Source organism: Ammodytes marinus (assembly GCF_949987685.1).
Source record: "Ammodytes marinus genome assembly, chromosome: 2".
NCBI lineage: Eukaryota > Metazoa > Chordata > Actinopteri > Uranoscopiformes > Ammodytidae > Ammodytes > Ammodytes marinus.
This window is the reverse complement of record NC_137231.1, coordinates 29,810,925-29,826,372: the sequence shown is the minus strand read 5'-3', so window position 1 is coordinate 29,826,372 and position 15,448 is coordinate 29,810,925. Positions and strand designations below refer to the sequence as shown.

General features: G+C 40.2%; 1 protein-coding gene across 2 annotated transcripts in view; it reads left to right on the top strand.

Moving 5' to 3' along the window:
- The window catches only part of dapk1 (death-associated protein kinase 1), a 79,676-nt gene that overhangs the window by 33,429 nt on the left and 30,799 nt on the right, over window positions 1-15,448 (top strand). For both annotated transcript variants that reach the window (XM_080038397.1, XM_080038398.1), the window contains exons 4-7: window positions 6,602-6,740; window positions 8,906-9,035; window positions 10,857-10,905; window positions 12,384-12,410. In XM_080038397.1, coding sequence (XP_079894523.1) covers window positions 6,602-6,740; window positions 8,906-9,035; window positions 10,857-10,905; window positions 12,384-12,410 — 345 coding nt within the window. The remainder of the gene's footprint in view (window positions 1-6,601; window positions 6,741-8,905; window positions 9,036-10,856; window positions 10,906-12,383; window positions 12,411-15,448) is intronic.

Genomic DNA, 15,448 nt, shown 5'->3' with positions numbered 1-15,448 from the left:
AAAGCGCTACCGTTTGGTCTTCCGATGGTTGTTGAACAATTATTTGACCAACTTTTGCTCGTGGGAGTCAGTAGAGCATAATGCTTTTGGTTTCGTCCAAATCGGGCGAAAACTGTAGGAGGAGTATGTTTTGGTGACTGACACCGTTTTTGCGATGTAGCAAAAAATTTATCCTATCGCAAATGGGCGTGGCCTATCTCAAAAGATGCAGCTGACTTGTGGGCATCTGTGGATGTAAAGTTTTTGACTGTCGGACTTTCGGTGCGGAAGTTATAGCCCAAAACGCCTTTTCCTTTGTTGTAGCGCCACCTAGTGGCCGGCATGTCTGAATTTTTTTGTATGCTGAGAGACCGGGGGTCTGAACTAGTGATGCAAGTGGCATGTCCCAACCCTTTACGGTTTGGGCTGCAGCACCACTTTTACGTAAGGAATAGGAATAACTAGAACTGCAAGCAGTTGTGAACGGGGGCCAAGCCTCCCACGCGACTCGGGATTGGGCGTCGTCGTCCGCAGCGCCGGCCCCTCGCTTCACGGAATCCGGGGATGTAAAGTTTTTGAATGTGGGATGTTCGGTGTGGGAGTTATAGCCCCAAACGCGTTTTCTTTGCTTTTTGCGGTTTTGGTGCCCCCTATGGATGACATTCGCAAAACTGTGTTATGTAGAAAGATGCAGCTGACTTGTGGGCATCTGTGGATATAAAGTGTTTGACTGTGGGATGTTCGGTGTGGGAGTTATAGCCCCAAACGCGTTTTCTTTGCTTTTTGTGGTTTTGGCGCCCCCTATGGATGACATTCGCAAAACTACGTTAGATAGAAAGATGCAGCTCAATGTACCAAACAAGTGGATGTCAAGTTTTTGAATGTGCGATGTTCGGTTGGGGAGTTATAGCAAAATCAAATTGTCATCCTCTCCATTGTAAAGACACTTTTTTGAATTTTCCCATTTTCCCGCCGAAAGACTTAGAAAATGGCGAAAACAGGCAAAAAAATTGAAAAACTATTTTTTTTAATAAGTCCGGCCCACATAGGAATTTCTTGCCCATATTTTTGCCATAGACTCAGGTATGCCCCATGATAGTCTCCCTTGAGTTTCAAGAAAATCCCTTTTTTTTTTTTTTTTAAGGGATTTTCGCAAATCTTTAAAGCGCTACCGTTTGGTCTTCCGATGGTCGTAGAAAGATTATTTGACCAACTTTTGCTTGTGGCAGTCAGTAGAGCATAATGCTTTTGGTTTCGTCCAAATCGGGCGAGAACTGTAGGAGGAGTATGTTTTGGTAACTGACACAGTTTTTGCAATATAGCGAAAAATATATATATACGCAAATGGGCGTGGCCTAGCTCAAAAGATGCAGCTGACTTGTGGGCATCTGAGGATATAAAGTTTTTGACTGTCGGACTTTCGGTGCGGAAGTTATAGCCCAAAACGCCTTTTCCTTTGTTGTAGCGCCACCTAGTGGCCGGCATGTCTGAATTTTTTTGTCTGCGTACCAGGCATGGACCTGGATAAGCCCTGCAAGTGGCATGTCCCAACCCTTTACGGTTTGGGCTGCAGCACCAGTTTTACGTAAGTCCAAAGAATAATAATAAAAGGCCCAACAAAAACAATAGGGTTCCCTGCCCCGCAGGGCTTGGGAACCGCGTTGCTCTGCAAAACGCGGTCCCAGCCCTACTCGGGCTTGGCCCCCTAATAATAATCCCTACAAGAACAATAGGGTTCCCTGCCCCGCAGGGCTTGGGAACCGCGTTGCTCTGCAAAACGCGGTCCCAGCCCTACTCGGGCTTGGCCCCCTAATAATCCCTACAAGATCAATAGGGTTCCCTGCCCCGCAGGGCTTGGGAACCGCGTTGCTCTGCAAAACGCGGTCCCAGCCCTACTCGGGCTTGGCCCCCTAAAAATACATCAAGTATAGAATAGACTTTAGAAAAGCGAATGAAAAATATGAATAGAAATGAAACATTTGAATAAAATTAAAATTACTGGTTAAAAGGGAAACAGAAAATAGATTGTTAGAGATTGATTGTCAGAAGGTCAATGAACCTTACATGTATTTACATTGTGCCACCAAGACTACCAAAGGATACAATGTAGGTGGAGAATCCATCCATTAGAATATTTCCTTTGGTCTACTTAACTTTGTATCACTACTTTGTGTGCACAAGAATACACACAGACAATGTATCGGAGGACTTGTGATTGGAGTGAGTGCCGGTTCAATTAAAACTTCATTCAAAATGAATGCCAAACGGCCCCTGTTTTAAATCAAGGCATTACAGAGAAAAAAAGGGAAGTGTTATTTCTCTGAGCTATTGAACCCTTTTAATTAAATGTTGTGAGTTATTTGATTATCCAAATCATTCTGATAAGGTCTTCAGGTCAGATACAGTATGTGCAATTAACCGTGCCCATGCCGTGGCTAAGATTTTGATGCACGTCTATTCCTGCATTTAAGGTAGTGGCAGGCCAGGCACACTCTTATCCTTTATTGTGGTCCCTCGAAGCACTGGTTCCATGACAGCACACATCCAAGTCCAGTCTGCTTGACTGAGTTTCCACAGTTTTACTTCAGAACCGCTGATCCAAACAACTTCACACTTGGCACTGCTCTCCCTTTGGTCCACATTAACACAAACACACACACACACACACACACACACACACACACACACACACGCACACACACACATCCTATAGTTAGATAAATACTTCTAGGTTATAATGACTGTAGAAGCAGCTTGTGAGTGGTTGATCAATGATTATATTATCTCTCCCAGTCTACTGGCATCCATCCATCCTCTATGTTGTCTCTGGCTCTGTCTAAACACCTCCACAGTTCATACTGTATCTCACACATTCAAGCTGTTTGCTGTGATATAGCTCACTTCCACACTGCACTGTTTAACTGTGTCAAGGTTACATTCTAATACAGAGTGTTATCTTGTTACAGGACCTACTACCTTTTTTCAATACACTCTTGTTTTTGTAAGTAGATCTTGAATAAGTTGTTTGTGCCCCATTTAGACAAGAGCTGATTTTGTATCATGGTTTGTAAAAGTATAGCAGAAATCTATTAGAAAGCTTGGAGATGGTTATCTTTAAATCTGATATTGTTGCTTCTGCTCTGCTGTCTGTGGAAACATGGCAGTTAAATTAGTTTGCCCACCAGTGTGTCATGGTGATTTTGGTTAATGGATTAGACCAAACTTATTCACATTGCCAAGCACTCTCAGAACTCAAAGGAAGAGATGTTTTTCCTATGGTTGGCCAGGCTGTGGGCATGTCGCTATGGTAGCAGATTAAATATTAACAGGGATGTGTGTAGTTTTAAGACTTATTATTAAATGCCAAGACACCACAAAGAAGTTTATACTTTTTTGGATTGGGTTGTTTGATTGTAGGCCTTCGAGTTTGTGAAGTTGTCAAAGCAGCTGTTATTTCTAAAAGTCTAAAATCTGTCTGGGTTCTTATGATATTATGATGTTTAAATAAATATCGAATGATATATTTGACACTACAACTTACAAAGTGTCAAACGCTAACAGTGTTGGTCTTTACTGGTTGATGTAATAAAGAAGGATGTGGTTAAGTTTTTTTTCCTGTTTTATGTACAATCTTTTGAAAAGTAAATAATTTCAAATCAGTTGCACTTCAATGGTACACAGGCTATTGTAATTGTAGAACACTGTTTCTGTTTCTACATACAATTAGCATCAGAGCTGGTAGCATGACATACTGCTTTATTTTAGGCATTTCCAGCCAAAAGCAGGTAAAACAACAAGTTACGTGTGTCGATGCTAAAAATATTTGGCGTCATGTTGTGGCCCTTTGTCCTCCACATCCTCTCTTCCTCCCGTTGCACTCTGGGTTAATACGGCTGTGACAGCGGCTGTCGCTGGGAGGTAAACATTGACCGACCCGTACGGAAACATGTTTGGGCAGAGACCTTCTTTGACATCTGCGGATGTGTGTTTACACCCTGTTTGTTTATTTATACATTATTTTCTAACATGTAAAAATTATACAAAAAAAAATAAAAGATTAAAAACGTTTCTAGTCCTTCCTCTTTTTTTTAATACTTTTTTCAATCAAATAATATGTTTCTATTTACTGTGATACATTGTAGTTTAGCATTTGTTCTCCCCAACTGTGTATCTAACGTTCATTTCCCTGTTAGCCCACAGAGGCAGATGATGAAGTAAACATGTGAGGTATAGAGAGTGTGTTTTTGTGGGAGGATGGGTGTAGGTCCCAGCTGTGCAGCTGCTCTGGGGTTTCCCCCCTGAAGGGAGGGGTTGTGTCGGCCTGTGGTGTTTGTGTATATGTAGGTTTCTGTTCCTGCAGAAGAATACAGGAAGACAGTAAGGCTGGTGGTTGATTTATGTGCCAGAAAGCATGAAAAAGAGTTACATTTTATCCCATACAGGAAGATGAATAGGTAGTAATGGTTGAATGAAAGAGGTATTTTTTTCTTGGAGAATTTGCTAATTAAATGAAAGTACTTTTTTAGTCAATTTAATTCCATACATATATTGTAAGGCAAATAGGTGTGTGTGTGTGTGTGTGTGTGTGTGTGTGTGTGTGTGTGTGTGTGTGTGTGTGTGTGTGTGTGTGTGTGTGTGTGTGTGTGTGTGTGTGTGTGTGTGTGTGTGTGTGTGTGTGTGTGTGTGTGTGTGTGTGTGTGTGTGTGTGTGTGTGTGTGTGTGTGTGTGTGTGTGTGTGTGTGTGTGTGTGGGGGGCTGAGTGAAGGCAACTGGATTTGCTTTCTAATTACAGTTATCTGTTTCTGCTTTTCTCTGATACACTTCCCCTCGCTGTTCGTCCATGTCATTCACGTTATCAAGCCGTGATAAATCATCTGTCTCTGCTCTCTCCATCACTTATATTACTATTTGAAAACACGTTAAGATTAGATACAGTGTTTGATAATGTCCTGGTGGTGATGTTAAGCTCTGATACTGATATTAACAGGCTTTATGAAGGGCATTTTACAAGAAACAATATCATTTACATTCTGATGAAGCTGTGACACCGAAAGATGGATTAACATGAGCTGAAAAAAATAAAAAATAAATAAAAAAATAAATGTATGATGAAGGAAATGAATGCATGCCCCAAAACGACACAGAAATTGTCACGTGTTTGTTAATATTGTTTATTAACTGTCATGGATCTAGATGGGATTTAACGAGAATATCTCACTATTTTTGTACTGTCATTATGTTCATTCATTCAGGCAAAGTTTTGATTCACATTTGAAATATTAATAAATGTTCTTAATGCAACGACTGATCACAATTCAAACTCATATTTTATAAACTTATTTCAACATGTTAGTGTCATTTTTACCCCATTATCATTCTTGCAAGGCCTTCCTCTTCATTTTGAAAATAACGGTTCAAAAACTTATTGAAAACTTTAAATAGTCCAATAAAATATAAAGAGCTCAAACACAGCTGGGAATATATATATTTCTTTCATATCTTTCTCTTTGCAGATTTTAATGAAGGCTTTTTTCATTATTTAAACAGCGCTGGATGAAATGTTCGCGGGATGTGTAAATTGGTCTCGCTCTAATGCACAGGGATGATTAGATTACATCGGCTCAGCTCTGCTAAGCAGGGATTTGTAGCTGAGGGATCTCCATGCATTTTAATTGGGGTGTCCTTTTGGAATCCCACTATTCGATTCTTATTTTAAATCGATTTCTCAATTCAGCTCAAAGGAGGAGTTCAAGACCTATTCCAGTCCACTGTGTGCTAAGAGGCGACGCACATTAAAGTCCATGTCTTATCTATCTTCATGTTATGTCTGTTTTAATGTGAAGCCTGTAATGCATGGTATTTTAATGCAAGTCAACATTAACGGCCGCAGCAAAATACATATATCAAATAAAAATATATAATAATATTGCAAATTATGAAACGATTCAAAATCTCAGAAGATAGCAATAAAACATTTTACGCGAATCGATTTTATAAACCAGGAAGTGTAGAGACTTATTACTAAATGCCAAGACACCAGTAAGTTCTTTATCATTTTTGGATTGGATTGTTTTGATTGTAAAACTTTGTGAAGTTTGTTCAAAGCACCTGTCATTTCTAAAAGTCTAAAATCTGTCTGGATTCTTATGATATTTTAAAATGAATGATGATAGTTTAAATAAATGTCGAATGATATATTTGCCACTGCAACTTACAAAGTGTCAAACAATACTGTAGCAATGTTGGTCTTTAGAGGTTGGGGCGACTGTGGCTCAGTTGGTAGAGTGGGTCGGCCGATGATCAAAGGGTTGGAGGTTCGATCCCCATCCTGCCACCTGTGTCATAGTTGTTGTGTCCTTGGGCAAGACACTTCACCCACCTTGCCTCGTGTGAATGTTGATAGTTAGCCTGCTATCGGTGTATGAATGTGTGTGTGAATGGTAACGTGTAAATGGGAACAGGTCTCCCTTGCAAAAGAGTCTTCAGACTCAATGGGATATACCTGTATAAATAAAGGTTAAAAAAAAAAAAAAAAAAAAAAAAAGGTTGATTTAATAAAGGTTGTCTTCTGGAGGATAATTTTTTTTTTCTAATTCTAATTGTCTTTTCTGTCCTTGTGCAGCGTTGCGGGCGGTGAGCTGTTTGACTTCTTGGCAGAGAAGGAGTCGCTGAGTGAAGAGGAGGCCACGCAGTTCCTCAAGCAGATCCTGGATGGAGTCTTCTACCTGCACTCCAAACGCATCGCTCACTTTGACCTCAAGGTATACGAGGCAGCAGCTAAACACAGACAACGTTATCTGGCAACTTTTTTTTTTTTAAATTAGTTTCTATTTGTATGTGTTTTTAGAGTGAAATGCATCTGAGGCTAATAACGACTATGATTTTTTTTTTCGGTTTATTTTTGGATTCTCTCCTTTAATATCATGGAGTGAATATGGTTTAAATGTCCCAAGAGTAGAATAGTTATGCTCATGAGTGTGTAATCTGTCAGCCATGTATTCCAAAAGCTCATTTTGGGTGTATTGCTTGTAATGCACACATTGATGACATTCTATTTACCTAAGCTGTGTCCGGCATCAACCTGCCAGGGGCTACGATGGTTATTAGTTACTGCCTGACTGATTAGTTGATTCATTCATTAATAAATGAGTCACCAGAGACAAAATGAAATGGCAGTATCATATTTAAGGTTTCAGTCATTTTTTTGAGTAAAACCTCCAAACCGTCTCTCGTTACACCTTAAGTTTGAGATTGACATTCTATTTACCTAAGCTGTGTGCCTATTATATACTATTCATACTTTATTTATTTTTTTATATACTGATCGATTGTGTCGTGATGCGTTTTTTTTTTTGCTTGTATAGTATGGGTTGTTTTTAAAATTGTCAACACCTGGTGCTTGGAGGTACGGAGCCTGGGGTCTGTCTGTGTTTTAAGAGTTAAATGTATCTGAGGCTAATTATGCCACTATGATTGTTTTGGCTTATTTTTTTATTCCCTACTTTTTTATCATGGAGTGAATGTGGTTTAAATCTCCCCAGAGAATAAGAGTTAAGGTCACGAGTGTACTCAAAGCCCAACAGCAAAGACACACCATAAGGTTTGCAACACTACCTCTGTGTATTTCAATCAATACCATTGATCGGTTGTCCACTTGGCGGCTGCACATATGGCGCCCTCACCCAAAAAAAACAGACGGGCCGACTCGTCCACTTACAAAACAAATCCTACTAAATTTTAAATTCAGGACATTTGGCCTCCAGGTTTTGGCAGGAAGTAATAACCTCTGTGCCCGGGCAAACCCTAGGGATCAATGCTGGAGCTTTCACAAACCACTACAGCCTCAGCGTTGGATGACAGCTACTGTTATTCACTGGGTAGCAGGGGCTGCGACTTCATTTGATTTGTTGAAAGACTTCCTGAAGTACCTCAGTATTCAACTTTAATGGGTGCAAGTTCAGTGTCTCTATTCGCTACGGTTAGAAGTAAAAGCACCTTACATTTGTATTGCACAGTGTTAAATGTGATCAAGCCAGTTTTCAGAAAATGACTTTCATTTTTCTAGACGGTAATATAGACCAGAAATAAAAGTGTACGTATTATGCTTGATATGTTGGGCAGAGCAGACTGATACTAACATTTTTAGCCAACAACGCAGAGGGGAGAACTAAATGAGTTTGTAACCCACATTTGCATTCTCTCTCCTCCATTGTTGCACTAACAAAAGCGTATCAGTGTTAACATGCGTCGAAAACAAAAACCAACAAGCTGAAGTTGGGGTTTAACTGTATTTTTCCAGTGCCTCCTGTAGTCACTGCAGCCCACAGCCTATCTGTTCTTGGGTCTTTTTCTAAATCCTCAAACCCGGCTCTTAGTCAAGCTGAGAGGATGAGGTTTGGAGGGAAGATGTTCTCTGTCTAAAAGAGGCCTTGTGTCCTTAGGAATGCCCATAGTAACTTGCTCAAAGCGCATCTCTGCCGTGCTTTTCTTTCTCCCATGCACTTCCTCGAGAGGCTTTTTAACTGGTGTTTTGCATGGGATTTCCATAGCTGATGAGCCGGCTTCCTGCCAAAGCCTGTTCCTGATTTTGTGTCTGAGGCTGCTGCTCGCTGCCTTGCTTACACAGAGTTTGCGTCCAAAACTGATAAAAATGTTTCCTTTTTATTTCCTCATTGAAATCATAATCATAGACTGTTGTTAGCAGGGTCAGTAAAGACTCCAAACTGTATTAACTCTCTGTCTCTCTCTCTCTGTCTGTCTCTGTCTCTCTCACTCTCTCTCTGTGTCTCTCACTGTGTCTCTCACTCTCTCTCGGTCTCTGTCTCTGTCTCTGTCTCTGTCTCTCTCTCTCTCTCTCTCTCTCTCTCTCTCTCTCTCTCTCTCTCTCTCTCTCTCTCTCTCTCTTTCTTTCTTTCTGTCTTTCCAGCCGGAGAACATCATGTTGCTGAACCGCTCTGTGCCTCACCCGCGCATAAAGGTCATTGACTTTGGCCTGGCCCACAAGATAGATTTTGGCAACGATTTTAAAAACATTTTTGGAACTCCAGAGTTTGTTGGTCAGTATCTCTTTGTGTGTGTCTCATTATTTCCTATTATCTTCTCTGTGTCTAGAGTCATTTGTGTTCGGATGAGTTGGGTCAAATATACACTCTGCTATGGGTACACACAGAAACACACACACACACACACACACACACACACACACACACACACACACACACACACACACACACACACACACACACACACACACTCACACTGCACCACCCTGTTTTCCTGGCTTCCTCCCAGGGTTTGCGTGTTGTGACAGCAGGTGCCAACTGTGCCATAGGGACCTGATAATGGACTGGAAATGATCAGAAAATACTTCCATTTGCCAACACACACACACACAAACACACACAAACACACACACACACACACACACACACACACACACACACACACACACACACACACACACACACACTGATGGACATGTTAGTGGCTCTGTCCCATCTCCCCTCACAGTCCCCTTTGCTCGGGGCGGTGGCCAACAATCCCAGCCCAGTGCCCAAGACCAGTAGTACTGTGTAATACAGGCCAAAACCGGAGCCTGCGTCCAGATCAGCAGGGAGGCAGCTGTTAAATGTTCTAAATAAAGATCAAGTGGCAGAAAAAAAATATATATTTTGTGTTGGATGGCTAATGCTTGAAAACAGGCTTAACTGTTGGGAAATTTATCGGGTACAACAAATTTGAAACGTTTATTAAAAAATGCTCTCTAAATTTATGGCATCAGTTTATTTATTGATTTATTGGATCAGTCCCATACTGATAAAATGGCATCTATACATCTATATAGAAATGCGCTATGAGGACGTTTACTTAAGGGCTGCTGTGGTTTAAAGTGACTCTTGCAGATTTAAAAAGTGTCATGTTATGTATAAAAAAAATAAAAAAGTATAAAAGTGACAAGTAGGGACATTTTTCCACTAAAATCTGTGCTTTTCACATTCAATATTTATACCGAGTCTGTAAATTGTCATGCCCTAAATTGTAAATTTATATTTTCTTAGTTTTCTGTATATGAGACGTATGAATCCTGAGGGTTAGGGGTCTCACACACACATACACACACACACACACACACACACACACACACACACACACACACATTTTTGTTACAGTATTTGAAAGAAATGTAACTTTCATGCCCTATTAGATTTGGGGGTCAGAGTAGTAAGGCTTGGGAGTGAGTGTGTGTGTGTGTGTGTGTGTGTGTGTGTGTGTGTGTGTGTGTGTGTGTGAGATCAAAATCCCCCAATTTCTAATAGCCAGAATCCTTCTCTGAGACATAATGAACACAAAGGCATGATACATATATTTTTAGAGTCAGTGTGACTTGATGATATCAATATCCGTTTTATTGTAAGTAAACAGCCATACATTTGCTTAGAATCAAACGTAAAATGACTAAAATAAAACTCCTTTTAACTCCAGTTTGTCAGAAAGTGGGCTGTATCCTCTCTCCCACATAATCCCTGCTACATATCAAACCAGTTTTTGTTTACATTTAATTAGAAATGAAAGATTCTCTCATCTGACAAGAGGAAGGAAGAAGAGAAATGATCACAGTTCTAGGAGGTGTGATATAGATTGAAAAAAAAACAATGGCGTATAAAACAACACCTCTAAAGAAACAAGGCAATCTGTGAACCCAACTGAATGTGATGATAACACGCTCTGACAAAACCCATCAAGAAGAAAATAAGCAAAATAATTAGAACGGGAAAGGAATTTACAGAGTAAACTTAATTCAATTGAAGGTAAAGTTAGTTTGTGTTGACCTGAATATTATATAATATAATCTCCTGTTTTGTCCATCTGTGTTCCAGCTCCAGAAGTGGTGAATTATGAACCTTTGGGCCTAGAGGCAGACATGTGGTGAGTGAACCCAACCTGCTCTACACTCAGCATAATGTACATGCAGCATTCTGTTTGTATTTGTCCTTATTTCCGAAGAACAGCTGCTTTGCATGATAAATATGCACCACTTATTTATTTTTTATTTTTTTAGGCTTTAGAGTAGAACAGAAATACACTTTTTAGAAAACAGAAAAGATTGGTAGTTCAATCTTATGTTAAAGCCACTTCGAGTAACATTTAAATATATTTTAAACATATGCTCATGTTTCCTCTGATAATCATAAATTACCTTTAACAGCAAACGAGACCATCAGTGCAAAGAAATACGTTTTTATATCGTTTTTATTATTGCATTTGGTCTGGTCGGACGCACACCCAGTCCGTTTTTCGGTTTGCGCATGCAGGCTCTATGGTCACATATTCGTATTTGTCGCAGATTTCAGTGTAGCGCAGCAACGCGATTTGAGAAGCCTATCTCTCCAGGTGAGGTAAGGGGAGCGGGAGCCTTGTTTGAGACAGTTATTTGTCGTCATAATGACTGATAACGGGGCTGAACCATCAAAGAAAAAAAAGAAAATGCAAGAAAAGCTAAAAGGGAGAGCAACGTCTACACACTCACGGGAGCGAACTAGACTGTAGTGTTTACTCCTAAATGAATGAGCGGTACTAAAACAAAGTTTACTTTGCTTCACCATCATCAGATGACCATTATTCATCTGAAATAGTCATTATTTACAACAACATAAACACATTACCTCATCGTGATCGATAGAAACTACCGTTTCTCATTCATTCGCTTTCTGTGAGGACACGGAATCTTTCAGCTCCTGCATCAACTCATTGCAATCAGGTGTGTGTGGCACTGACTGGCATTAGTTGATGCAGAGTCACCCAACCACTCAAAAAGAGTCCGGTGCCCTCACACTTTCAACACACGGACATGCACTATATTGCGTCCTAATCATTTGACACTCGCACGGCCGGCACACGCTAGAAAACAGCTTTATGACAGCTGGCGTCGTAAAAATACTACCGCTTCTGTCCAAAGGGGCCACCAACTGACAAAGTTACTCATAGTGGCTTTAAGGGTTACTTTTACATTATTCCTATATAAGAGGGGAAGGAGACCAACCAAGATAGCATCCGCAGGTCAGCACAAATTAGATAAAGTCCATATAAAGTCATAAGAAATCAGAAATCTTAATCAGAAATTAAGAAATATTTATCGCATGTTTAACAGGAGAAATAGAGGAAAAGGAATTCACAATAGATCATACATTACATGTCCCATTAATTGACACAAAAATTATTTCAACTGTGATGATTTTATTGAACCAAATTTAGATAGATACCTAGAAATAAATAAAAACAAGAGGGAACGCAGGTATTTCCTTAATGTCTATGTTATATTCCTGCTCAGTGCACCACTGTTTTGATATGAAATGAATCATCTGATATTAAAAATCTCTCTTTTCTTTCTCTCTGCCTCTCCTCAGGAGCGTTGGTGTGATAACCTACATTCTGTAAGTATCTGAAATGCCACCGGTGACGTTGGATAATTATGTGAAATGTGAAATATGTATAAAAGCAACGCATCCTTCACCTTTATGAACACATTTCGTTACATCACCCCGGGGGCGTCGTCACTAAGCAAACATGTGTGTGGAGACATAAAGAGGTTACCGGCCGCCCTTTGAACTTCCTGTCGTTAAAGTCGCTGAAGTGTAGGACGTTTGTCGTGGATAATGCATCGGCCTGCTTCAAGGATCGTCAGTCATATTATCACTGCATTTGAGTGTGATATCTCTTCAGCTGTTTTTGTGAACGTTGTGTTTTTTTTTCATTTTAGTTCTAGTGATAATTATATCGCTGATCAGACATATAGTGACTTCTCCTTGATCATAGTAATGTCAAACTTTGAAGCAGAGAAAAAGTGAGATATAGAGAATCCAGCTTTGAATGCTATTTGGTAAATCGGCTATAGCCATACCTTAGAGGCAGCTACACACATTTTATGGTGTTAAAATGATTCACATGTACGTCTATTTACATCATAAGATAATAAAATAAAATTTGAATAACTGATCTTAAACAACAAACCCGCTTCAACCCCTTCCAAGGGCTTCCATTGTACATGTAGTGAGTGTTCCTGCAGTATAGCCGTCTGCAGACATGTCAGCACGGTTTAATTCAAGAGCGAGAGAAAAGTTTGTGCCCTTGGCGGCCCACAAACCCACTGCTGTCAGCTCTCCAAGACGCTGTCCTCCTTTCGTTATTCCAAGCTAAAAGGTTTTTCTGAGCTCCCACACACACAAGTCTGTCCTTCAGCGAGACACCTACACATAAAGCCTTGCGAAAAAAAATTGTACACAAAACTGCACATTAGGTTCATTTGCCCACACAAACACATAGACGGCTCCCACCAAAACACAGCAAGCTAAATACAGGCAAGTAAAGGTAAATGTGAAACACAAATTATATGTCATTATTGTATTAAACGAGCTGCAAACATTACACAAGTAATATGTAAGTGCTGTTGAAATTATGCATAATTTGTCTCTGCGTAACATGAACACATTTATCCACGCACGCACACATACATACTGTACCCATACACACACACTCTCTGTTCGTGCTGTCCACCCACAGCTGTCACAGCTCTGCCTGGAAAGGTCTGAAATAGATCGTTCACTGCCTATTAACACAGTCGATCAGCAGTGAGGTGCACTTACCGTTCATCTGCTATTGTCTAAAACAACGTGAGGGGAAAGAAAGGCTGGGAATGATTTGAATAAACCATTCTGGGGGCATCACTCTTAATGGGGTTTATTTTGGATGACCCCATTGCTACTGTGTCATGAAGGCTGCACACAAAGTTCCATTAGGCAACTCCCAATAGTAGCAAACAATATAAATGTTTAGATTTTTTTGAGAGATTGAAAGACAGAAAATTATTTGGGAATATGTTATGAATCAGCGAGTGTTGCTGTGACTTTCTGCTCTGAAGAAGATGTAATACTGGTTTTAAGGTTGTTAAAGACAGAGAGGTTTGTTTTGGTATAAAAATGTGAACATATTGCATCATTACGTCTGTATGAAAACTGTGTATAAAACGTTTCCACAGAATCCTGACTTAAAGCTGGAGTTAGTGATTCTTGAGAAGGCTTTTTTTTGTCAAATAACATTTTGTCAAACTCAGTGAATATCTCCTCACGATCCCCAGAAAATATGATATTGATACACTGCCTAGGCTCTGTAAATGGGTACGTAAACAAAGGATAAACAAAAAAGGCCCATTGTAGCTAACTAGCAACATGCCCCGTTGGCGTTTACAGAGCCTCGGCTGTGTATGAACACTTGGATATTTGCATTCTCCGGGATCGCTTAATACACCTTTAACACTTTCCCGCTGATTTCACTGCCTTTTCACACTTCTTGAATAATCGCCTTAATGAATTGTTTGTGGTGGAGCAGCTGCACCTTGTACAGTCAATAAAATTCCTACATTTCCTACAACAACCTGAACTTGACCTGCACCACCTCCATGTCTGTCCCAGCTGGCGCGGTAATTAGCGTCTGGTGCTGACGAGCTGGAGAGCTTTCCGTGGAGAAGGGAAAAGGCTGTTTGGTTTAAGTGCCCGAGAGCTTACAGACCTCATCAACAACATGCCTGGCCGATCAGCCCACCGTGTGCACTCTACTGCGTCTTGTTTTTAACCATTAAGATGTGTTGTTTTTCGTTTCATGCTAGTGAACACATTGTCCCCTCAAAGCTTTTTTTTTATGCATTTGTTAATCGCAAGGTAATTAAAAATTCCCTCGCATTTTCACCGGATACATAGAGTGGTCTCCATCTGGCTCTCCTTGTGATGGTGTTTGACGAACACACCTAATACCTCAGGTTGATTTGATAGCAGAGCTTGACTAATGAGTCATGGTCAGTTGCTACGCGGCTACGTTATCACATTTGCGACATAAACAAGTAGTAAGGTCCCAGTTTTGGTTTCAAAAGGCCAGAGCTTATCAGTAGTAGGCGCGAGAATTTGTGTTTTGCATTGACAATGTGTTTGCAAGTCGCACCGGGACACGTCATGATGAGAGTATTTCTGTTGTTAAAGTTGATTGGATTGGATGTTCGGAAGTTGATTGAAGCTAAACAGAAATTCGTCCAATTCAAACGATTAGTAGATTTTTGGGGTATTTTTAGGTGTGTTTATATTTTCAAAACTGTATCATCTTCATTGTTTCCTTGTAGGACAGCAGTCGATGTGTACATTTCCAACCTTCTTGTTCACTTCTCTCCCATCTCAAGTAGTAAGGTCTCAGTTTGGTTTCAAAAGGCCAAAGCTTATCAGTAGTAGGCGCGAGAATTTGTGTTTTGCATTGACGACGTGATTGCAAGTCGTGATGAGAGAGTATTGCTGTTGTTAAAGTCTATTAGATTGGAGGTTCGCAAGTCGAGAAGATTGAAGCATAAATGTGGATCTCAACATGCAGCCAATAATATATCTCGTCAAATTCAAATGATCTTGGTAAATTTTTAAGTGCCCCCCCCCCCCAT